The 26,006-nt window shown below is 31.2% G+C and overlaps 1 protein-coding gene across 2 annotated transcripts; it reads right to left on the bottom strand.

Moving 5' to 3' along the window:
- Window positions 1-1,645: 1,645 nt before the first annotated feature.
- LOC146541545 (uncharacterized) lies at window positions 1,646-24,826 on the bottom strand. 2 transcript variants are annotated; one of them, XM_085187535.1, is made up of 9 exons: window positions 23,540-24,826; window positions 16,980-17,229; window positions 16,372-16,458; window positions 14,984-15,301; window positions 13,757-13,897; window positions 9,533-9,746; window positions 3,620-3,709; window positions 3,042-3,094; window positions 1,646-2,339 (listed from the first exon to the last, which is right to left on the bottom strand). In XM_085187535.1, the coding sequence occupies exons 1-8, from the start codon at window positions 24,643-24,645 to the stop codon at window positions 3,054-3,056; spliced, it is 2,247 nt and encodes a 748-aa protein (XP_085043661.1). In that variant the 5' UTR covers window positions 24,646-24,826; the 3' UTR covers window positions 1,646-2,339; window positions 3,042-3,053. The 2 variants fall into 2 exon arrangements, with proteins under 2 accessions (XP_085043661.1, XP_085043660.1); XM_085187534.1 differs by lacking the exon at window positions 3,042-3,094 and having other exon boundaries at window positions 23,540-24,822.
- Between the last annotated feature and the right edge of the window lie 1,180 nt (window positions 24,827-26,006).

The raw sequence follows: 26,006 nt of genomic DNA, 5'->3' as shown, positions 1-26,006 counted from the left end.
AGGTACAGAGTGTGACTGTAAACACGACTGGTTGTGGGTTCGATCCCCACTCAAAATGAAATATTTCTATTTCTTCACTTTCTTTGACATACGGACAATGTTGCAAACAAAAGTCCTACTATTGAAAAAGCTTATAAAAATATCTTACTCGTAGTATTAATACGTAATTTTAGAAGTTATTTTTTTTCTTTCTTATGAAATGATCAACATTTTAATTTAATAGATTAACAGTACTGCTACGAACCTTAACATTTTACTTAGCTTAAATAATAGAATATTTTACTCCAGTTTCATTTGGGTTAGATATCCCGGATTCCGATGTTCCTTCAGGTTTACATTATTAAAATTTTAATTGTATCCCAGCGTTCCACTCCATAACCGTAAAGAGACCGACGAGCTCTTTTGATACACTATTAATGCAATTGTTCGAAAACAACGCGGGGCAATAAAATTTAGCCTTCAGGTAGAATATTCCGCACCACTTCGCTCCCTCAGCTATAATTTTTCGCATTGCGGATTTTAACAAACATTTTACATTTTGTTATTTCTTTCGTAACAAATGAAGTGGGCTTTGCCTTATGTCGATTTAACGTTAACTTAATCTCTTAGAACACTTATATAACACTTATATAAAATAACATTAATTTGATTAGCGTTAGCGTAAGTTGATTAATTGAAATATAATTTTGACATTTTCGCGAGTGATGGGCTTGGCTGGCAGTACTGTTCTAGTTTTTTATTAGTCTATTCAGTTACATATAGCATCATTTTATTGATATACTAGCGGACCCGGACGCGGCTACGCCTGCTTGAAATATAAGAATATAATTTATATAGAAATGTAATTTCAATCTATATGAAATGCTAAAAGTGACTATTATATTTATTTTCATAAGGATGAATATCAAAATGACGCGGTAACGAACGCGGTCGCGTAGCGACGACGGTTGTTATTAACATGGTAGAATAAATTGCATGTCAAATTAGAAAGTATTTTAATTTATTAGTATATATGTGTTATGTAATATTATATAGCCTATAGCACTTCTGAAGAATGCAGCTTTCATACAAAACAAAAACAAAGTAAATCGATCCAGTAGATCCAGAGATCTTAGCGTTCAAACAAAGAAACAAACAAACAAACAAACAAACTCTTCCGCTTTATTATATTAGTATAGATTTTAAATAATTCATGTTTATTTAATTTTAGAATCATTGTACTTTGTCATATATTTGTACAATATACGAATCAAATTAATATATACAAAAATATTTGCGCGTACAAAAACTGTTACTTCGCTGGACTGCAGTTGCTCTCCGTATACTTTACAAATAAGAAAGCTGTTTAAAATACACTACAGTAAATAAGGACAGGAAAATGTTCTAGCAAAAGAGTAGAACTTTATTCAAGTGCCATCGACAGGTAAAACGTGAGATTCCAGCAGCTGAGCCTAAAATACAAATGGCAAAAGTACTCGGGCGTCATCGCTTGCTATCGACGTAGAACTATTTCTCTTATTGGATTCACGAGAAAATTTTTCACTGAACAGATTTTTTATGTGGAATTTTTATTGCAAACTCTAGGAAACTGGCATTGGCGATTAACACTAGGCAAGAAGCTCTATCGTTAAATAAGAAGTAAAAGTATATTTCACATTTTATTTATCAAATATAAAATCTTTAGATACATACATCTTCATTAGACTAAAAGATGTATATTTTATTTTAGTACATAATTTTACAATCAATATTTACAAAACATTAACAATAATAACAATATGATCAATAAAATAATGACTGAAGTTATACTAAAACATAATACTAATTACATACTTTATCACATTCTTAGAAATATCGCAGCTGTATTATTGTGATATTTTAATTAAATCCTCGCTTACAGCAACTACAGTTTACTAAAAATAATATAGTTTTTCTTTGGAAATAGAATAATATTTGGGAACAAAAACATATTATCACTTTTTGTAAAATTTTCCTAACTGTTCATAAATAAGTTAAAATCTAATCACAATTTTCTAAGTCATACGAAAGTTTTAATTACTTAGTCGTGTTGTCGTCACTTTAAAAATGCTGTTTCTCATATTAAAAAGTAAGAAAAGTAATAGCCTAAAAATTTGTAAGCAAATAATCTATATAAATTAAATGCAATGGAAAAACCAACATTTAGGTGCCGATAATTAATTATGTGTATTGTTCAATATTGCTTTAACCCGATAACAAATATATTACGTTTTAACATCATTCACAGTACCACGTTGTTCTTCTCACTTTTTTGTCTCCCGATCTTCGAACTTCACCTGGAACACCACGGAGGGAGTTATCTGAAAAGACGACATAATACAAGTTATCAATATGTTAATATATAAATAGTCTATCGATATGAAATTAAATACGAGTCGTTGATATAACGATACCAATTAAATGTTTCAACATCATGACATTTACGTGACTATTGTAGATTGACAGTTATTCGCAATCACGATTTTATAAAATAGGGTTCGCTCCAATAAATAAAGCGTTGTTTATCCATTAATTTTGTTAAGTGCTGATATAACCTTCTTAAATAGTAATTAATTTATATAATTAAAATAGGGAAAGCATAGTAATGTAGCGTAAAGTAAACAATGCACAAATAATATATGAAATACCACAAGATCCCACAAAGCACAAGCATTCTTTTCCAAAGAAGCAATACAAAAAAGTAGCTGAAACTAATCTATGGCAAAATAAATGAAAACTTAAAAATTTCTATGTTACAGAATTAATTCAAGTTGGTTTCCTCTAGCAAGCAAGAGAGCTAGAAAAATTTTAAATGCAAATAAGCATTATATGAAAGACTAAAGTACTAGTTTAGAAGGAATTTTAACTACACAGCCCCTTTAACTTTAGAAAGTAGTCGCACAATCTGCAAACAGTTCTATTTATCAATAGCGCTTTTGGAAAGTCTGTCCTATGAAGGGTAGGAAATGCAGCAATAAAAAACCCAAATTAACAAATCTGGAAGAGTGCCTAAAAGTACTGACCTACAAAGCAACTCATGGGTGCAACTTCACGAAAACGAAACCATCTAATATACCTGGGGGAAAGATATTTAAATTATTTTACAAAATCTTTCTTATGCTATACCTACCGAAACTAAATTAATCAAATTAAATAGATACAAAACTAATCAAATTGACGTCAAATTTTAATTAAGGCAAAATAAACAAATTAAAAATAAAACAAAATCAGTAAGTTCTTAGGTACCTTAGAATCAAATTAAAGAAACTAAGATCTACATGATTTATATTATGTGAGAGGAAAAAGTAACGTAAATTGAGGAAATATTATTTAGAAAAATAATATCACATTAGAAAAATACAAGGAAAAAAATTTCTTCTCAAGTTGCCCATGCATTGAATGACTATGGATTTTTATGCGGATGTATGGCGTGGTGTCGATGCGTAGTGTTTGCTGGCTGCACACGCATTAAGCAGAAAGAGCATTTCTTAGCCCATATTCATGTATGGAAGTAATTCGAAGCAAAAAGGATATTGCATCATCCATTTTATCATAATGATATTAACTGAAGTGCAATTATCATGGTATAAGTATAACTCACATTTATCGTCATTTCGTTCGGCTTCCGTAGATTCTTGACTGTCCATAGATACCATTGATATTCTTTTTTTACGCTGTTGCAGTAACAATTCTGAAATAAGGAAAAATATGAAATTAAGTGCGAAATAAAAAATTTGAAAAGAAATGAATTTTGGATAATTCTATATATTATAATAATATTTATGTCTCATTTTTTTACTAAACTGTAAGAATTTTTCTACTAGACTGTTAATATAATGAAGATAAAACATTTTTTTTTTTACTTCGTCGCATTTACCTAAAATTATCGTAAAGCCCCTGAATAGAAAACCTCGATAAAAACAAATGATAAGGTGATACGGTGCTCGGTAATCTACAATGTATATTGAATTGCTAAAGAGCGTTTATAAGTCATTATAAAAAATGAAATGCATGTATTTTTAATAGTTTCATTTTAGATAACTGGATACATTGAGAAATTATTTATCAATTACCTTTACGTACTAAATTTATAACGATTTACGTAGAGAATAACTTGGGAAAAATATTAATTATTAATTAACCTATTTTTTTATTTCACATAACTGAAAAAAATAATAGCGTTAAGAGAAACAGGGCACGTTATCTCGATTCAGAACGTTATCATTTGATTGAATCTTACTGCAACGATTTTAAGCACAAAATTAAAAATAAACTTATTATTATGTTTTGAGGTCTCTATGGCGCAGTGCTGACTTACTGTAAATGAAATGGGTTGTGGGGGTGTCCACTCAGGGAAAAAATTTCAAGGATTTTTATTTACGAGCTCTGGGAAGACAAAGTGCTGGAAGTGGAAAATTTAGTATTTTGACACTAGGTTTCTAGGCGGAAAATCGAAAACGGAATTGTCTTAATGAGAAACGAAGTGCTGTACCACAAGGATCCCAGGTTTTCTCTGCCTACCCTACTAAGTATGAGATATGACTAAAACTAATAAATACACAAAATCATCCTTTCTTTTTAAAATTGTATTATACGTGTTAAAAATGCCTACAAAATGAACTTCGATAGCATTAGTCATATTGGTTATATAGAAATTCGTTTTGTTATTCAGTCGAACTCGAAACACAATAGGCTGGCCAAAGGCCGCCCACTAAAGACGATCAAAATCACTGTGTACATAGGATAAACTAACCTAGTACTGCAACTCTATCGCTTTATTACCATCTCTAAGCCACATTATTATAGATGTGGGCTATTATTCGCTAGAATGTACTACATTAGTTTATACGACAGCATTTGTATGGAAACATTATGACGTTTATTGAAATAATCTGTTTCTTTTAGATTAATATCTTTTTTCATTGAATAGTCAAGACGAAAGGGTAGTTGGGGTCAAAATTAAATTTTATTGATATCAATAGAAAATAGTAGAAAAGGTAATTTATATTGTCACATAATATGGAAATCAAAAAATCAAAAAAAAATCAGCTTCACGCTATATCCCGCACACAGCAGGGTAGGCAGAGGGAACCTAGTGTTAAGATACTACGTTCCCCACTTTCTGCCGAATTCTGGAAGCATTGCGTGTTGAGTGGCAGAACTCAACGCCGCGCTCTGCCTTGACACCAGAGCGAAGAAATGTAAATATAAACGTAGATAAATAATAATATGGAAATGTAAATATAAACGTAGATAAATAATAATATATCTATATTAATAATTGGTAACACTAGTATTGAACCACTCGATAATATAATAGGTCCTCGTAACTAAATTACCTATTACGCGGTGACAATGGCTACTGATAGCATTAATGTGCCGTAATAGTATTATAGGATATGTTATTATTTATTATAATAATAAAAAACTTTACTTTGACTTCTTTTTTTGTCAACATAATTTAGTTGTAAGAAGCGTATAAGAATTTCGACGTAGGAATATACTCGTAAGAACCTATGGCTTAATGGCTGGACGGGAGGCCTTGGGCGGTTCACAATAGACGCAAATTCAAATCACACAATCATTTCCATACATTTCCGTAAATATTTTTGAATAATCTTCTATATTACCATACAAATTCAAAATAATATGTTTATTTTGAAGTAAAGTAATAGTTGTAGAATTCGTACTATTTATAAACAAATTCACAATTTGCGCGTCTAAATATTTAGAAATTTCTCCTACGGAATTCATTGATTTACACTGATTATGATAATAATATTGAGATAATAATAGTGCAGTTTAGTTTTGCAATGAATCGGTAATGCCATCTACGATGCATGAATCATACAAACAACGACACATACGAGTATAACCACCTATATTTTACTTTAGACAAAAGCCTATTGTAGACGGGGAAATAGCAATTGTCGCTTAGAATCGTACGTAACAAAGAAACGCGAAACGCTTGCACCAGTTTACGCTTATCGATAGAATCTGTTTGTAAAGTACTATTGTACGAGAACAAACTTACTCGTAACGACGAATGTTTTCTTTTTCTTTATAAGTTACGTATTTTAAAAAGCATTTTAATATGAATTTATGTTAAAAAATGGAAATTGATGTTGTTTTTAACTGGATTAATGACGGACACGGGCTGTAGCAAAATATTCGAAACGTTGGGTTTCCAAAAATATGTAATAAATATACGCGACTTCATCTCGCTCGAAAGTTGAATAAAAAGTGAGGATCGGAGTGTCTTAACACTTACTTTCAGCATAATATACTACGCGAAAAAAAGCATGAAGCTGCTAAAAAAATCTCTATTACCTATGCAAATCCACAATATTCTAGAGTAATAAATAACTGAAAATAAACACATGCCAATATCTCTATTGATATTTCAAAAATGTATAGATATTTAATTTAAATAAAAAAAAATATTGACATATCTCTGTTTGTACATTTACGCAATGAAACAGATAGCTTTATTTAATTCGCAGTTTCATAAAAAACGATAGCGAGAGTGATTGATGAGAGCAAAAAATGCACTTCCTGACGTTCCCACAGAATGCACATGCAAGTCGGGACCCAATAAAAAAGTCAGTCATCGACCCCGCGTGCGTCACACGACAAAAGGCCCTTGCATTTCTTCCGTCACGTACAACGGAGAGAGCAGATGACGGCCAATTAAAAAGTTTATTCGTATTAGCTATGCGAGCTCTCATCAGGATCGAGTGCCAGATGGACTTAACAAGTTTCTTTATGAGAAACTGGCTCCGGCCAATAAGTAATTCATTCATGTTGATAACCGACACGTGTAAGGAAAACATTTATGTTCCACTCGATTCGTTTTATCTTATATATATTATTTATGCTGTCTGTCTGTTACTTAATAGAATATAGTCGTTTTATTTATAAATGCTTATCGAGGTTACAACATAAGTTATAATTAAAAGTATTGAATATAGGTACGTGTCTGTTTTTAAAGTTACATAACAAGAAAATGTTCATCTCCAACATGTATAGATAGATATATTATTCCTCTTCCTAGAAATATTCTATCATGCTCGTATTTGCCTGTTTTTGGTTTTCTGGTCGTGTAAACCACTGTGAAATTGTTTCAGTTACTGCCCAGAACTGATATTTGAGGGAAAAAGTAGTTAATTTTTCATATATATTTTCAAATATATATATTGCCAAGGCTGTTTATCTTATATAATAACTAATACATAAATATATGTACTCGATATAATATTAACATAAACAATAACAAAATATTCCCAACGATCAACACATACGAGTCGTATGGTAGGTATGTTTCGCAACAATATTTATTTACAGCCATATCGAACCTGCGGCTACATCGGTGATCCGTGAAATGGAGTTTAATTGGTTATAATTACTGAGCAAATTAATCATATGTTGCGGCTTCCGAATGAAAACACACAATCTGGTGGGCGGTATCAAAAAAAAATAAAATCACCTTCACGCTGTATCCCGCAAACAGCAAGATAGGCAGAGTTAAACTAGTGTTAAGACACTCGGTTCTGCACTTTCTGCTGAATTCTGGAGGCATTGCGTGTTGAGTGGCGGAATTCAACGCCGCACTTTTGCCTCGATACCAACGAAAAATGAACATATAAATTTAAATAAATGCTCCGTTGTATCAGACGTGACATAATTCCATCGGACACGTGACACCACCGTACAGTGTTCTATTCATCTCGCTGTTACTTAATCAGTGTACGCATAAATAAATAGCAACTGGTTGTTCTGTTTTAGTTAATTTATTTTTGCGTAGCGTCTGCTGTCTAAATGTTAATAAAGAGAGTGCACAAACACTCGTACAAATAAAATTAATATTTTTTTCTTTATTGTAATTATTTTAAATATATATACTAAATGGTATAAACAAAGTAATAATAAAGTTTTCATCATAATTTAATAATTTTACATAATAAAAATAATTGACAAAGTCCAAAAGAACGGTATTAGTGTTTATGCTTAAGTGTTACCTTCAAACCAACCAACAAAAAGGAGGTATTGAGACACAGATTAGTATTGGAACAAATGCGACGTAACCCACTATATGGTCATTAAATAGAGAAGTAAAAGTTGTATTTATGGCTATAAGAGCTACTAGCAGCATTAAATAAATATATCAACTGTAAATCTATACTTCTATACTAATATTATAAATCTAAAAAGTCCGGTTGGACACTCGAATCTAAGGAACCACTGGTTCGAATTAAAATATATATTTTTAGGATAGTCCATTTATTGAGGATCTCTAGGCTCAACATCACGTTAATAAGTCCCTTGTGGTCAGTCACAACAGGCATTTAGAATCTGTCATGTACAGACGCAAAACTGCAGATAAAAGATACTTAAAACATAATTTTAGAACTACTTTTTTATCAGCTTCATGCTGTAAACCTACCCCTACTGGTGCCTACTGTTAAAGTCACTCCGCTCCTCACTTTCCACCGAATTCTTTCTTGAAGAACTCAAGGACGCGGTTTGCCCCGACAACAGAGCAAAGAACTCAAAATATTTCAATTGCTTCGAGACGGAATCGAACCCACTACCTGTCGCGTTCACAGTCACACGCTTGCACGTCCATTCGTCACGACTGGCCTCAATTTTAGAACCAACGTCAATTATGTTCATAACAGTACGTGAGCTTATGTATATAGTAATAATAATTATTGAACGATCCTTTCATTATACAAATAGACTCACAGCAATTTAACTATTTCCGATTAACTGCACTGTGTATTGAATTCTACAGCTCGTCAGTGAAAACAATAATTAACTAATGAATTTCCTATATATATTTTTTATGAAATTTATATAAAAATTCAAACACTCGTTTTAAAAATTTTTGTTATAGGTTAATTCGTAAATATGATTAAAATGAAGTAAAAGACCCTCTTCTTTTCCCTCTCATATTCGTTTGTATATATGAGTACCTATATAAAATGTTAAATGCATTCTTCCAAAGAGCGTTGATTATATATATTTATTTATTATATTTGGTCTGGTAGAAACAAAACGAGATAAGAATCTGTCACCAAAGATAAACATTTTAAAACTAATAAAAACTTTAAAATAAAATATACATATATCATAAGTTTTTCCATCCTTCAAATGTTTAATAAGTTTATGGATTAATATACTTCGTTTTCTTACTTATTCTCTTCTTACAGTGGCTAGAAGTTTTTCGATCACTTCTTTGACATGATTAACATGACCTACTTTTACCCTTTGTGTAACTTAACTTGGGCTTAGTGTACTTTGCTAGTTGCTGCATATTATGAAGAACATAATAAAATAAATGTTTACTCTACATTTTCAAAGACCACATACCTATCGTAAATGACTTTTGTGCCTACAACTTTTTTTAACAGTATTTCATCACGATTTTCGATGTTCTTACTAGATTTCTATAAGCAATAAATTGCAGGAAAATAATAAAATTAAACTAATTGAAATGTAAGCTATTAAATACCTTTCTTTTGCATGGCTTGTTCCCAGAGTAATGACGTTATTTCTTCTACCCATGTGTTTCTTATCGATGGCTCTCTTGTCTCTAATTTGTAAGATTTCAAATTTCTATTTTTGTACCAAATACTGAATTTATACTGGTCGTGTTCTTTTGCAGTAATGCCAAGATCGTCCACTGGAATATGGTCCTTGTATATGAAGAACTCCACCGTTAGTTGCTGAAAAACAAAATATATTCCATTATACTTAGTTATAATTAAAATACGATATATTAATAATAATAATATGATAAATGTGTGAGTCTATTCTATGTAAAAACTCTGGATGGGAATTCCACAACAATAATACAAACACAACATTTCAAAGACATTTTATATTAGAAATCTATAATTCCTTACTTGGCTATAAAAAGTCAATGAATCGCAATTCACCAACGATAATATTGCAGAAATTCCAGAAAAATCTTTGATGTTGTTATAACGACGTGGAACAAATAATACCCTCTACTAATATAATAAAGGCTAATCACCAAAGGAGACTTACAAATCTAATTATTATTGGGTCCTTCGATATTTCTTTGAATTAGAAGAATAGCTTGCGAATAGCAAAAATTAACGATTAAAATATAACAGTGTACGTAACATGTTTCCTATGTCGTCGTACGTCCGAACCAACCGCGCGTGGTCAATTAGCTGTTCCGCAGTAGCAAGGGCAACCATACTAGCAATACAGCTTATATAATTCATATTTATAATTTTACATAATTAAACGTTTTAATAACCTGCCAATAACATTCTTAATTGTATTTAGTTAAGGCTGTTGATTTTTATATTTGCATATTTTGTAAGGTTCGTTGTTGTTGTGGACTGAGGAAAGCCAAAAAAAAAGCAATTTGTGATCAATAAATATAAACTCACTATATATTTGAACTAACGATCTATATATATGCGGGAACAATGTTTTTAAAAACGTACGCCACTGCGGTGGAGTGGTCTACAACAAAATACATACTGTCCATTTTTGGTAAATAACATAAAACAAAACTAAAACAGTGTAGCGAAAAGCGAATATATCGTAGAACTACTATGTGGGATTTTGGCAATTTTAGTGAATGTAGTATCTAGTAGTAATATAGAATATAATATATAAGACCTAGAAAAGCTAGCCGTACGTAATTTCTCCGTCTACGAAATCAGCTTCCGACGCCAGTGAGGCGCGTCCGCGTAATAAACTATTTTTGCAATATCTGTCCAGTGTCTTATTATACGCCATGTTAAATGGAAATGCTTTTTTGCAAAATGAAAATAGTTTGTTCTTTAAGTTTGCACCAATTAAAAATATTACGTTACAATAAGTTTATAAATGCCTGTAGTTATTTAAATTGTTAGTACGTAAGCGATATCGCCTTGAAATTTTTAATGATAAATAATTTATTATGTTGAAAGAAAGTAGTTTATTCAAACATCATATATTTTTTATTTTATTTAATATTTAAGATGATATCTATTTAGATTTTATATTTTATATAACAACACAAGCGTGCGACTGTAAACGTCGTGAGTTCGGTTTCCACTCGAAGAAATTAAATATTAAATATTTTCATTTTCTCGCTCTGATAACGAGGCGTTGACTTCCGTCACTCAACGCCGTTAAGACTTGATTAGACTGCCACACCCTAGCCCTACTTTGAAATAAGGAGAGTTCATTAATATTTACTTACACACGTAATATGAATTTAATAAATTCATCGAAATGTAAATGTAACGAATAAAAATAAATAATATATTGACATTTATATAAATGTCTGTAGCTACATTCAATTGAAGAACGCATCCAGGAAATGTGAGGTCAAAAGTCAAAAGCTAGTATTTCAACGGTCGCGTCTCTTAAAACAGAAGACTGTTTCGCTATACAAGCATTATAAGTATTGGTGCTAGATTTTCTAGTCCTGGTAGACTTTTGTAAACAGCTCGATAAACAATCTCGTATTTTGCCACCGTTATTTCCGGTTTTTTATTAGTGTTAAAGTTAAGTTAGCTCCACGCTGTATCCCGCACACAGCAGTGTAGGCAAAGGCAGAACCTATTGTTAAGACACTCCGTTCCCCACTTTCTGCCGAATTATTAGTGTTGTGTCCAATATGGAATTAAACATAAACATTTTTTCAACTATTAACAATAACAATAACAAATCCAAAAATAGTACTTTTTATCGAATGATCCACAGGGCCAATCTGTAAGGGTCGTGTATTCCTATATAGAGGTTTTGGTTTGGTAATGTTGACGACAAAGAGGTGGCGGTCAAGACTTCAATTTTGTCACCACAACGTCAATTATTAAAAACTATTTAACTTGATTAATATGTTTAAAATTATTATATTACTAAAAAATATTTTAGAATAACCTAAATTTTGGAAACCGTTAAATTTCAGGGCATACTATATGGGGTAAAAAAGGTGGAAATCACCTTCTCTATTACCTATATTAGTTTGTCCATCTATCCACCAATCACTCTGTATATTACTATGACATATTAATAAATATACATTATTTAAATATTATATTTAATATATACAAACTACTTAGTTCAACTCTTATCTCTCGCAGAAATATTGCCGGCGTGGCGGCGCGGCGGCGGCGCGGGCGCATCAGTGACCACAATATATAAGTAATTTTTTATTGTGATAATTTATGAATCATTATAATAATGATTCATTATATAAACATTTTAGTGGTCAATGATAAAATATTTAATACAATTATTTACTATATCAATACAATACAATCAATAAAACTAAAATGTATGGAAAACCAAAAGATTATGTCTCTTTCTGATGAACATATATTAAACAATCCAGTCATTTGGCTTTAATTTACTTTTAGAATGAAGTAAACCGACTGAAACATGGTACTCGCTTCATTGCTAAATTAACATAATTTTATTCATATGACAGCTAAACTCAGATCTACTCAAATATGTACGTAAAACCTCCGTTTCACATAAACTCTTGTATTAAATGTTATACTAAATTTTCTTTTGAATAACTAAATTTAATTTGGTCATTCAAAGTAATTTCGTTTAATTTAAGTAGTTTTTTTTTATTATTATTTATCAGTTGAGTGGCGAAACTCAACGCCGCGCTTTGCCTCGACACCAGAGCGAAAAAATGAAAATATAAATTTAAATAAATATTTTATTTCCTCGATCGAACCCATAACCAGCCGCGTTTATGCCTCTGCGCCACTGACTGGCCTCGAAAAAAATTTAATTGACAAAAATAAGATGCCAAGGCTATTTAACATATTTAATTTATCACATGTTTTTTTTTTAGCACGACGCTTTATCCTGCCTACAGCAAGATACACAGAGAGATCTAGTGTTAAAACTCAGCTTTTCTCCCGAACTCGACGCACTTTATATACCAGAGCGGAAAAATTAAAACAATTAATTCTCCTGATTGGGGATCGACCTCAAAACCATCATGCTTGCAATCAGCTGGCCCACTGAGCCTAATGTAAATGTAAACAATATATTGATTAAAAAAAAACAATTTACTTGCATAATTTTATTAATAGAATGAACTATTAATACCTAATTAGATAGTGTTGTGTGCGCGCCTTTATCTTTGTAAGCTAACAGTGATGTAGACGTCAAAGACATTATCACGTTCTAAACATAAATCTTCATGTAACTAATGTCTGGCACCGCAATGTTTATTTATAATTAAATAGTTTTTGTCTATTTCAAATTACTCCTCTAGATTAAATATTTTTTTATTAAATAATTTTAGTTTCTTTTATAAATGTACCAGGAAAGAATTACGAATTTCCATTTGTAAAGTACCTAATCAGGTCAGTAGAAACTATTTATATTTTATATTAAAAAAAAAAAAAAGTTATATATAATAAAATAGTTATGAATTTTTAGTTTTAGTTATGTAGAATAAAAAAAGTTATGTCATCTATTTCCTACTTTTGAAAATAAACATTTATAAAAAAATGATCTTTTAAGACGCAAGAACGCTTTTCCTTTGAACAAACTTTAGCTATCATAAACGCCTCCTAGCTAATTAGCTACCAGAGAGCCTCACGTCTTTCCAATATAATATTATTTATATTGTAAAATAAACATGTTTTGTTATATCATTTATTTCATAGTTCACCGAAACACTAAATCCATCCATCGTAATTTAGAATAATAACATAACAACACAAAATAAGTAACTCACTTTCCTATATACAGCTGTGATGAGTACCAGCTTGTCGAAGAGAAACACCCTCATGAGCTGGCGTCGCCGCCGTGCGTTGTCCATCGCATAAAATTCATTTTGTAGTAGCAGTCGTCCCTGGTTAAGTAGGTTCAAGTGCGTCTATAAAGATAATAATTAAAATATATTTAAAAAGCGTTGAACCAATTGCCACCACTGAGCTTAGGGTACCCTATCGAATGAAAAAAAAACCATAAAAAAATACGGGAATATAACCGTCTACGGTTTTTTTTTGCAGCTTCGCGTGTATCCCGCAAACACGTATTTTGTGTTTTGGTTTTTTCGTCGGTTAAAAATTGCATCAGTTGTTTTTTCAATAATTGCAAAACCCTCACCTCACTTTCTTGATAAACACGTCCAATTGCCCTTTAGTTCATTTATAACAATTGAAACAAGTTTACACAATTATCCAACTTTATACAAAGTAAATTATTATATTGTGCCTTCCATAGATATGTCGCTACAGTTACCTATACATTTGAATATCTCAAATTTATAAATTACAAATATATTTTTGCTAATCTTCAGAAAATCATTAAATATATATAGGAACCTATATAGCAATATGCAAATCGCAAATCGCTATATCGAAAATTGAAAGATAAACAGTGAAGCGTAAGCACAATACTAAATATAAGTTTTGAAGTGCTGTGCTATAAAGATTAGTTTTCCGTTGATGATAAAAAGATGACACATACATTCATATCACACTGAGACTGATAAAACTACTTTGGAGTGTACATATCCGTGTAAAGGAAGCACGACACATGAATTTTTAAAAATCATTATTTTTTTTATAAATATATATTAAAGTATTAAATAAATAAAATATAAATGAATATAATTGTAAGTAACATTCTTCATCTTGCTAAATGATCATTTTCAGTAGTAAATAATCTTTGGGCATCGGAAACTTGTAAAAATCGTCCTATAGAGATACGAGTACTAACAATATAATTGAATTGTATCAATCGCAAAAAAAAACTTCGGCAGGGCTTAGCAAAAACATATGCGGTAAAAGCGGTCAAAGTGTTTGGAAGTTTTCGAAGTGGAGTAGGTTCAAATATTTATGTGCTTTCTAAAATATAGATTGTCTTTAAAAATGAAGTAATTAGATAATAATATGTGAATATTTTATTTTATTAAATTTAAACTTATAATTAATATCATAATGAATGTTTAGCTTACCGGACAGTCTGTTATGTTCTCCAGCGCCATTATTCCATCAACGGCTGTCAGGACGCACTCGATCATAGTTTTTGCGAGCTTCAAACTTTCCAAAGGCGTTTCGTCGGCGTCGGATAACTCTCCATTACTACCACCCGTTTCGTCACTGTCTACACTTAACTTAGAAATTCTAGAGTCCGACTCGCACCTCTCGTTCTCATAATTAGTGTAAGTTTTCACCAGATCGTCCAAAAACAATTTATACCTCGGGATCCTCTGGACGGGTTCTAATAAATAACTTGAAAGGTCTAACCTATCGCCTAGCTGTAATTGTCGTTCCTGCCAAACAAATAAAACAATGAACATAAATTAAGTTTCATAACTCTTGCCGTTATCGGGATTCTGTGAGGTTCACATTCTGGAATTTATGTTAACACAATGTCGTAATGTTCATAGATAAAAAGGTTGCGAAAGAATTTTCTTCGCATCGAAAAATTACGCATACAGTAGGACCTAAGCACCTTCGTAAATGATGAAAGAGACATTTTGGTGTTTTAACACATTTTCCTTCAACTTATTTTCAAATAGGATTTGAACCTGCATTCATTAAACAGTCAAAAATACGTCACGTGTAAAGCGATATAAAACGAATATTGATTATCGCTTAATACAAATTGCCTTTCACCGGCTTTACTACAAATTCGGGTCGAATGATATGTGATCACAATCGAGTCGGATTATTGGAGCAGAATTTTATCCGAATAACTAGACTGAGAAGTTAGTTAGAATGGAAATGGCGCAAAACCGCGTATTAACTTTCACTGTGCAGGGTGTATAAATTTCAAATTAAGTTCCTACATAATAATTAAAATTCTAGTATTCGTAAGTACGTTGTTAACATACGTGCCCGTACGGCGAGCAGGTACATGCAACGGTAAAGCATGAGTGTAACAGAAATTACTTTTACACACACTAACCATACGGATGTGGAAATAATAGCGATCGTGCTTTATCGTGGTATAAGTAGGTATATTCACGGAATATCGGTAGTCTCAACGGCTATAGTTTTCACTCGACTTTCCTAAAACAGGTTTATCAATCAATATTCTAATGGAACAATGGGTATTTCACTAATTTTAATACTTTAAAATATACATATTACTTCTTTCTCTAAAAAAAACTTGTTTGGGGATTAACCAAATAATAAAATAACGTTACACATTCAGCATTATGATATTCATGTAACGGAAGCCATATCACTTTTGATAAAAAAAACGTTTTACGTGTAGGTATTTCCCAGAGATAAATAAAGAAACAGTTACAGAATCCCCGTCCAAATCCAGTTAAAACTTTTAATATATTACGAAATCATCATCATCCGCATGTTATATATATACAGCATCACTTACCAGAAAAAATGGTTTATTTTCGAATACCAGTCTCGTTGCTCTCTTATTATTTCTAGAGTACATTACGTACATGTTAAACCTTTGTTCCTAAAAAAGAAAAAGGAAAATATTAAGAAAAAATAGATATGCTCAATTTCTTTACATTTTCGAAAACTCTAGTCTATATAAAATATCAGTCAAATAATCGTGCATTACTAACGACATTGAACCAAATTATCCAGTTAAAAAAGATCTATAATAGTACGTGAAATGTTCTCTCTAATATTGACAATTGGAGAAAGACGAGTTCCTTTTACATTGGTCGGTAAGTAAACAAAGCATGGAATCACGCACCTCACCGGTCCGTGACACCATTTTTTAACGATCGTCGTAATTGATTATTGCGCTTACTGGAATTCTTATTTTATGTATAACTCAGTGCTTCTAAAACTGTCACGAGATTTATCATTATTTTGAGTTCTTGTTTTAAATAATAACAACTTATTTTGCCAGTCGTGGTTCGGGGTCACAAACGTGCGCAAAGTGGGGAGCTGAGTGTATTAACACTAGGCTCCCTCTGATTAAAATGTTACATGCAGAATATAGCATAAAGAAGGAAAAAAACTTACAAATCTCCGAAAACACTGTCCAAGTTTTCTGAGATCATTTTCACAGTCTCTTAACGCCGGCAAAAACTCTTCCGCATGAAAGCGACATATCCGTTCAATATTGGCAAATATGTCCGGTTTCATGCCTTTAAGCGTAGGCGGTATGTCTTCCCTCATCATCTCTGGAATGTAATCTTCAACGACGTGTCTCAAACGTTCCACATAGACATTTTCCGTATGCAGCAATTCATTTACGCGCTCCATCAGCCGTCTACAAAAAGACAAATATTTTAAATAAACACCAACAAGTAGAACTCACAGGCCAGTCGTGGCGCAGGGCCACGTGGCGTATGACTTTAAGTACGATCGGTTGTAGGTTCGATTCCCACTCGAGGAAATGAAATATTTTATGCAGAATAGAGCGTTAAGCTGGAAAAGAAACTAAAATTTACTTTACATAATATGCATGAAAGAAGCTAACATCATAAAAATATGGCAGTAACCCTGGAAAATTTACAAAATTTCTAACAGAGATACGATAAAAGTTTTCTTATTCGTGATAGCAGTTTTAGATCTAAATATACCTATGTATAAAGTATTATTGAATACAAAAGTAACCTTGGCACCGACCGGTGTCGCTTACGCTTAGATTTAAAATATCCAATGACCTCAATGAGAAACGAAATTTACGGAAGCTTCTATCTATTTAAAGTTTAGATGTTATTGTTAATGAAAAGTATTCATTACGAAATATTATTAATATATTACAAATAAAATAGGCAATCCTAAGGCAAAAAAAAATAAAAATAAATACAACAATAATTCTTTCTAAAATTCGCTTAGGTACATACTAAATGTGTCTATAAGACTAGGTATTTTGGTGACTGACTGAATATTAATAATCGACCATTACAATCACGTGAATAATATCAAATATTCACCAAGTACGGTGGAATTTAATTGAAATAAGTGCTAATACTGCATTAACGATATTAATGCTGAGATTATACTGACAGGAGACGAGCATTCGTGAACTAGTAACAACTTTTGCATTGACTATTCGTATAATAATAATAATAAAAAAATTTAGAGAAAGTATAGAGTTATATTATTATATATTTTTGGTAGCACAATGGTAATATAATAGCTAGTGATTAGAAACACCCATCGAATTATTCCAAAACTTTGCTTGTTTTTATCATACATTATTATAGTGTTATCGTTTCAATAAGTAACATTTTAAGGATCATTAATTATACTAAGATAAAAAGAAATACCAAATATTTTAGTCTTTAGTAAAAATACACTTCAATAGGAACGACTTGGCATAATCTAATTTATGGTAAAAAATATCTAGTACTTATTAAATAATTACTAATTAGAGAGAATAGGGCTTACTAGCAATGCCAGATTTTGTTTTGGGGAAAAGCGCAATTTTTATCGCTGGAATTCCTAACAATTGTTAGTTACTTATTTAAAAATATAATAAAAAAAAAAAGAATTATCAAAGTGCGTGGAATAGTTCCAGACCATGCTGAATAGTGCTAGCTAATCGGGATCAAAGACGATTCAATTAAAACACTAAGAATATTTATTTTATAACATAAGAATTGGTGTAAGACTTTATCTAAAATGTTATCTGATCGACGCTAACCAGCAGAGTAGAACAATCTTTTCCTTTCTAAAATAAGATAAAATTATGCTGTAAGCGTGACAAATATTACACAAATAATAGACATGATATTCACTGCCATAAATACTCGTGTGGTTAATTTGAAGTTATTACTTCTCCATCATTAATAATGCTATATATAAATGTAGATAATATCTATCTATATATAATAGTTCATTGTTTCGCACAGATAACAATTTTACAATAGAGTATGTTATTATTTAATTATTTTATTTATAAAGCACATTGAACTACGTTGATGCTAGCTTCGGCCGACGATGTCGCATATGTAAATATTTATTTGCAATATTGAATATTTACTATTTCATAAAATTTACATCAGATTTTTATTTTTTCTTCTTATTCTTGTATTAACTACAATATATTACGTTACTGATTTTGATTGTTACAGTAAAATGCAGGTCAACTTTAATTCATTATTTTACAAATGATAGTAGGTAAAAGGTACGAGACGAAAATATTTAAAATATAATTCATTTTTTATGTAGGTAATTAAACGTGAAATCTGCACCGTGATTGTGTATCTTGCGATGGTAACGAATTCAAAGTTTTTCAGAAATTTTCTGTATATTATTAGACAGATTTAATAGATTAATTAGACATAAATAAGCGAATAATTAAAAAAGCAGTTTGACATTAATATAAAAAAACCTGTTCTGACACAATGGAAACCTTTTAAAAAGCAAAATACAAGTTTCACTTTTTCATAATATTATACAACAATTTAAAAACAAAAATTATTATTTACGTTCATAAAATACAGGCTAAAATCGCTTTGAACACGTTAATTACCGATAAAAGTGTATAACTGGTCTGCTACTCACTATTACGCAAAGCCGGTGTCAAATACGGCCTGTGCTGGCTGAAATATTTAACCAATGGTAAATAATGTAACAAATTACCGTCGACAGAAATCCGATTCATCACATGAAATATCATAGCTATGTGAAAATTATTATGAATAGGATATTTAAATAATACTGTTGGCACGTAATTAGAGTAACATTTGAAAATAGAAATGAACGAACTGACGTATTGACATTGAAACACCGGAGTTTCAATTTTTATAGCTTATCTGTATGTAAAACAGGAGTGTAATATAATATTGCTTGATTGGCTACCTGTTATATATAATAATAAAATATTATTTATCTATGGTTTATATAGTAGATATATATTCTATAACATTTTAATTTAAAACTAGATTTGAGACTATAAAATAAATTTATTTAAATAAATATACATATATTAGTAGATACTTAAAACAATGTAGTAACAGCAAAAAGGATTACAACTACAAAGCTTTACATTAGAAAGGCTAGTTATGTAAATAAACATTGGAACCATGACATAAGTTTGTAAAATGGATTAGTGCAGCCTTAACAGTGTTCATCAAGGGCAATGACCATGATCTTGAACCGAGAATTAAATTATTGTAAATAAACTTTTCTAGTCAATTGATGTCAATGAACGGTATTCTTAAGTAAACCACAATTTATTATTTTTTATTTTATCTTAACGCATATAAATCTAGTGTTAAGACACTCCGTTCCCCACTTTCCGTCGAATTTTGAGACATTGCGTTTTGAGTAGCGGAATTCAATTTCGCTTTGCCTTACCTTAGTTTATTTAGTGTCACAATTTTATAATTTTATAAAATGGTCAAACTAAAAGTATGAACCTATTATTTCCATCTTAGCCGTAGTCAATATTACACTATCTTCACTCAATCACTATTTTTATAAGATTCATAAAATTATCTTATAAAGAAAATTTTCATTTATAATACTTTTGCGTATCTCTGAAATACGGAAAACAAGCGGAATATATAGTAAAATGGCGGAATAATTATGAATAGCGGACAGAAGCTTTTCACTCACAATAAAACATGATTATCACCGTACAGCTACCGAATATCCAATAATATGCAATAATTAATGTCCGAAAGTTTCAATGCTGTAATGAACTGTCACAATAATTGATATATGTTGTATTTAAATTACTATAAAATTCCTATAACTATTTACGTGATACAAATGCTTACCGTACCAATATATTTATTTAAAATATTATAAGTAGCAATGTATGTTCTTTCTTTTACAATATAAATATAATATTAAACTTTAAAATAATTATTATATGATAATAATTATTATATGATACTTATCATTTTAAAATATTTCAACTCATGTTTTTAAATTGCTTCAACTGAAAAATTCACTAGAATTTTAAAAATTTCTTTCATAAGCTTCAATAGATTTGCTTTATTCACATTCATTTGCTGAATAAAGAATAAATCTTTTTCTACTAATTTCCAGATTGGAAATTGTGATAATCATACTAAAAATATACGTGTTCCACAATTCTACTGGCTATCGGTCGTGGTGCCTAAAATATATTCGGTATAAGATAACAGAAAATCATATTTATTTTTAGTTAAAAACTACAAAATGCATGCAAAAAGCAAACATAATATCATTTACTTTATTTTTTATTACAGCATCCAAATCTGACTAAAAAAAAAGAAAATAATAATAAAAATAACCCTTAAGCTATTAAAAATATTTTAAAATATCTCGGATTCATAGCATTGAATGTAAAAAAAACTACACAAATATTTTAAACAATAGTAGCGTGTGTCAGTGAGTGAATAAATAAATCAAAACTGCATAAAATAACAATGAAAGGTAGATCACGAATTACTCATGTGCATGTATTGCTGAAAAAGCAAAACGATTGCGTTAGTGTTTATAAACAATATATCCATTATGTAGGTATGTATGTGTATACGACGTAAGGTATTACACAACGCTATTGAATATGCTTAAATAACTAGTTAATTATAACAGTTAACGCATTGTAAAGAAGAAAATAAGTTGTTATATTTCTAATGTTTAGTTGTCTTGTGTATAACTAGTAATGTACTGTCTATACCTAGGTATAATGAATAAATTTTAAATATAAACACTTACCAGAGAAGGAACCGAATTCAAAACTATTTCGCACTAAAAAGCTTCGGTAAAAATTTTACACGTTTAGCTAAATGAATGATAATTTATTTAGAATAAATGATCGAATAATAAATATATTATTCATTTAGCTTCAACCTTCAAAATCCAAAAAAATTTGAAGGTTGCTAATGCATACGGCGCTACGTGACATTCATACAAATAATTCTACTCTCTTATTATAACATTATCATATAAATTTATGTTTAAACAATTACAATTAAATAAAAATTGACCCGTCATCTTTTTTTTAAATTTTCGACGTGTAAGCATAACAGTTAAAATTCCCTTGTGTAACATGTCTAAAATTCAGTTCCATCAATATTATCTGTGGTAAATGGAGAAGCTGCTAACAATGTTCATCTATTGCATCCAACAAAACATGTACTATTGTCCCTATCCTAATGTATGTTTATTTCAATACAATTATTAATATAAAACTACTAAATATTATGTATCTTCACTCTCTATCCCGCATGTATGAGGTCAGAGGGAGCCTAGTGTTGAGACATTTCGCTTCCCATTTTCCGCCGAACTCTTGAGGCATTGCGTGTTGAATAGCGATACTCAACGTCGCCCTTCGCCTCGACACCAGAACGAAGAAATTACAATAGTAAATATTTCACATCGAGTGGGGATTGAACCTACAACCTGTCGCGGTTAGAGTCACACGCTTGCGTTCCTATCCACCTCTAAATATGAATAAATATTATATACCTTTACTTATTTCAATTTGTAAATGGCCCGCTTTAATATAATTGCAACGCAAATAACCGAATAAAATCCAATTCACGTCGCCATTAGTGTGATAACATACTAGTTTTATTTAAGCAAAATAAATTAACTTTCCGACTACATTTTCATGCATTATAATTTCCACATATTACTTTTATATTTATATAGTACTTCTTCTAAAAACATAGTATTGTAACTTACTCGTTACTGTCGGAGAAAGGAGTGTCCTAACACTAGCTCTTTTTACAGTGAGAAACTACTTTTGTTGTGTACAATAATACAGAGCATAAATTTGTGCAGCAAATAGGTAAACAAAAATAAATAAATAGAACTAAAATCGAATTTCATTAACTTGTACTCTGCTGGAACTAAAAATATTCAAGGTTGAACTAAATGGACGTTTTGTTTACTCAACACAATCATATCTAGCGATACTAGGTATACGGTACTGGCATATTTTAGTAGAACGTATTTAGTGAGATAGGTATTTAATATTCTACAATAAATTACAAATTGTATTCGGTGAACTGCATATTTGATAAACGTACGTATCTAGTTCACAAACTGTTTAATTAATTAGTTTGATATAAGAGATTGGTTGATTAACTTGTAACTTGTAGTTAGTCTTACAATTATATTGCATTCATTATAGCTAAGTCCGCCTATAATTGAGGTAAATTCAACCATGCTAGCTACACCTACTCGCCTCGAACCATATGAATAAACATCAAGGTGAAACCTCATACGTAGTACGTAACGCAGCGAGCAGGACAGCTGAGTGTGCTTGTGTGCAAATCACCTGTCAACTATTTGAATGTATTGTGAATCATTTTATCATAGAATTGCATTATGGCGTTTCAATATAATTATAGAAGTACTACTTAAATAAACTTACTAATTGATTCTATTATATTGCGTATTTATTTACCTAATTAGGGTTAACAAGAATTCGATACAGATAGTAATATTCGTCCTTCATGCATACACTTGTAAGATATTGAACAAAGACGCACAAATATATTATCATGTACACCACTATCACAACTCTCCAATAGTAGGCCGATCATTTATCAGCTATCGATGTGTGACAAAGCTTAGCAATGATATCGCAAATATTTCTTGTGATATTAAAAAATCAACCTTACCTTCGATATTTCTCCTTTTTAGACTCAACTGGCATCAATACCGGTTCTGTGGACTTTGATATACACCATTCGTTTACTGCACTGACAGTGAGAAACTCTGTATCTGGTGCATGACATACCTCCGAGCCGAACTCGTCGGAGGATACTGTAATACTATCATACTTTTGATATGGTACCATGTCGAGAGATGATATTGATTTGATGCTAACATTGTCAAAATTACTCTGCTCCTCAGAAACACCAGATAAATTGTCCCCTTCATCGCTCTCGTATTCATTAATCAAAGTGTCTGTGGATTGGTCTGTCGATAAAGTATCCGTCCTGCCATCGTCAACGTTAACAATATATTCTTCGCCAGACTCCATCTTTTCACTATCCGTTGAATCGTCACTACTGCTTTCATTTGAAGAAGATTCCGTATTTGTATGTATTTTAATTTCTTCCTCGTTATCAGATGGCTCTGACAATTTTAGTCTAAGTAATTTCTCTAAGTCACTTTGCTTGACACCATAAGACCAATGAGTTTCCCCTGCTCGTATTTGTCCCCCGATTGACGATTTTCTACGTATTACAGGAGGTTGTCTTGAACGACGAAGGACAACAGGTGACGAAGAAGGAGTAGTGAAAGAATATCGCCTTTCAAGCGCTACTGGCTCCTCTGGAGCCGGTGACTTACTACATACAGAAGAATTATCATTAAACGGCTCTGGTGGGGGAGGTGCTCGTCTATGGGGCTTTAAAGAAGATGATTTTCTATCAGATACAAAACCCGAGGAGCTCGATTCACAACTTATTTCCGATACATTAGATAAAATAGAATTCACTGACACATTCGAATTCCTGTCTTGTGATTTAGGCACTGGCGCGAGATGGTGAAGAGGAAGTTGTAAACAGTTTGTAATGTTAGTTAAACTACCTAACGCGGGGTCCCTAGTACGTTCAAGTGATTCGCTAGAACCATTAAGACTGATACCAGTTTTTTCAAACCGAAGTATCATATCTTTAACACTAGTTTTGTCCTTTCTTAATTCAACTTCGTCATCATCAGAGACGTGTCTATAGGAAGGCTCGTCAATGAAGGTATTTCTGAGGTCCTCACGCGACATTGTGGCACCTGCGCGTTCAGGTATTGCACAAACACCAAGGAAATAGTGGAAACGTACACATATCAACGCGTAAAGTAACTGCGCACAGACAACACGCGCTCACTTTGATAACTAAACACGACTGACAGTGCGGCGGCGCCCGCGCCCCTTCACGCCCGCGGACCGCAGCTACGTCAGTGCATCGTTCTGAGGAGCTAAGGTACAATATTATCGTAATTTGTTACCCAAATAGTAAGGACTGCGATAATGATATGAGATTGTAACGCTATTAGAATATTTGTTGCCTTGATGATAAAATGAAATATCAGTGAACTATTATCACTACAAAGATTATTATACTCTACGTGATAATAAGTTATTTATGTTTTTTTTTTAGGTATTATTATAAATATAAGTAATATAATACATTGAAATATCATAGTTCATCGAATAGTTCCGAACAAAATAAACTAAATTTTCACAATTTTTATCTAAAAAAAATCATAATTTTTAGACGAAGAGATAACAGAAAAAGAAAGTGATTAAATAAAAATATAACATAGTCTTCTACAGTCATCTACAGACGCATATGGCCGCAATGAGTTTATTGACATAGGATCGTGAGATTTTACACAGTAATTGAAAACTTAGAAATGCTTACATTATGTTTTATATATTACTTCCATGTAAGTATTAGCAACATATAGTTTTAAATAAGAAGGTATTTAACATTAACATAGAAAACAGAAAAATAATTAAAATAGTAAGCGTTACTAAGAGGTCACTATGGCATGGTCATGGTCTGAATGTGAACGCGAATTGACAACCACAATTCGTTCTCCACTCAAGGAAATGAATTATTTACATTTCCTCGTTTTGAAAACATCGGAAAAATCAGCAATTAAATTATGTCTGAAAATGTCGGAGTGTCTTCAAACTAGGTTCACTACAGAGTGAACCGAGCAACGGGATTAAGCGTGAAATATAAAATAAAAAAAACAAAAAGTTATATATAACGCTAATTAACCATTTATTCCTACATGATATACTGAAAACGAGATCTGCCTAAACAGCCATGTTATCTATAACGGAATATGATAAATTCTTTGTTTACTGATTTCATAAAGCTATCCATTCCAATATAAATTATATTGATAATTTTATTTTTGAAATTAATATTTTTAAATGTAAAGGAAGTCCATTGATGATAAGGTCTGTCAAATAGGCAAAATATGGTAAAAAAAAGAAGATAATAATAATAAAATATTTTAACTATGTACATATCCTTAATCCTCCACCTACCCTGCTAATACGAAATAAAAGGTGTTGCTAAAATAGAATAAATAAGTATAACATTTAGTATTTTTTTCAGGAAGAGCACA

This window comes from Heliconius melpomene, chromosome 1, assembly GCF_056956725.1.
Source record: "Heliconius melpomene rosina isolate 202511_hmr_F chromosome 1, ASM5695672v1, whole genome shotgun sequence".
NCBI classification, from domain to species: domain Eukaryota; kingdom Metazoa; phylum Arthropoda; class Insecta; order Lepidoptera; family Nymphalidae; genus Heliconius; species Heliconius melpomene.
The sequence above is the reverse complement of the archived record's forward strand: the minus strand, read 5'-3'. Positions and strand labels throughout refer to the sequence as shown.

Excerpts from the sequence above, each read along its gene's own strand:
- LOC146541545 (XM_085187534.1), bottom strand. The coding sequence starts at position 24,645 with ATGTCGCGTGAGGACCTCAGAAATACCTTCATTGACGAGCCTTCCTAT. Across the intron at positions 17,230-23,539 it reads AAAAAGGAGAAATATCGAAG|ACGGCTGATGGAGCGCGTAA; the intron begins GTAAGGTTGATT and ends GTCTTTTTGTAG. Across the intron at positions 13,898-14,983 it reads AGAACATAACAGACTGTCCG|ACGCACTTGAACCTACTTAA; the intron begins GTAAGCTAAACA and ends TTATCTTTATAG.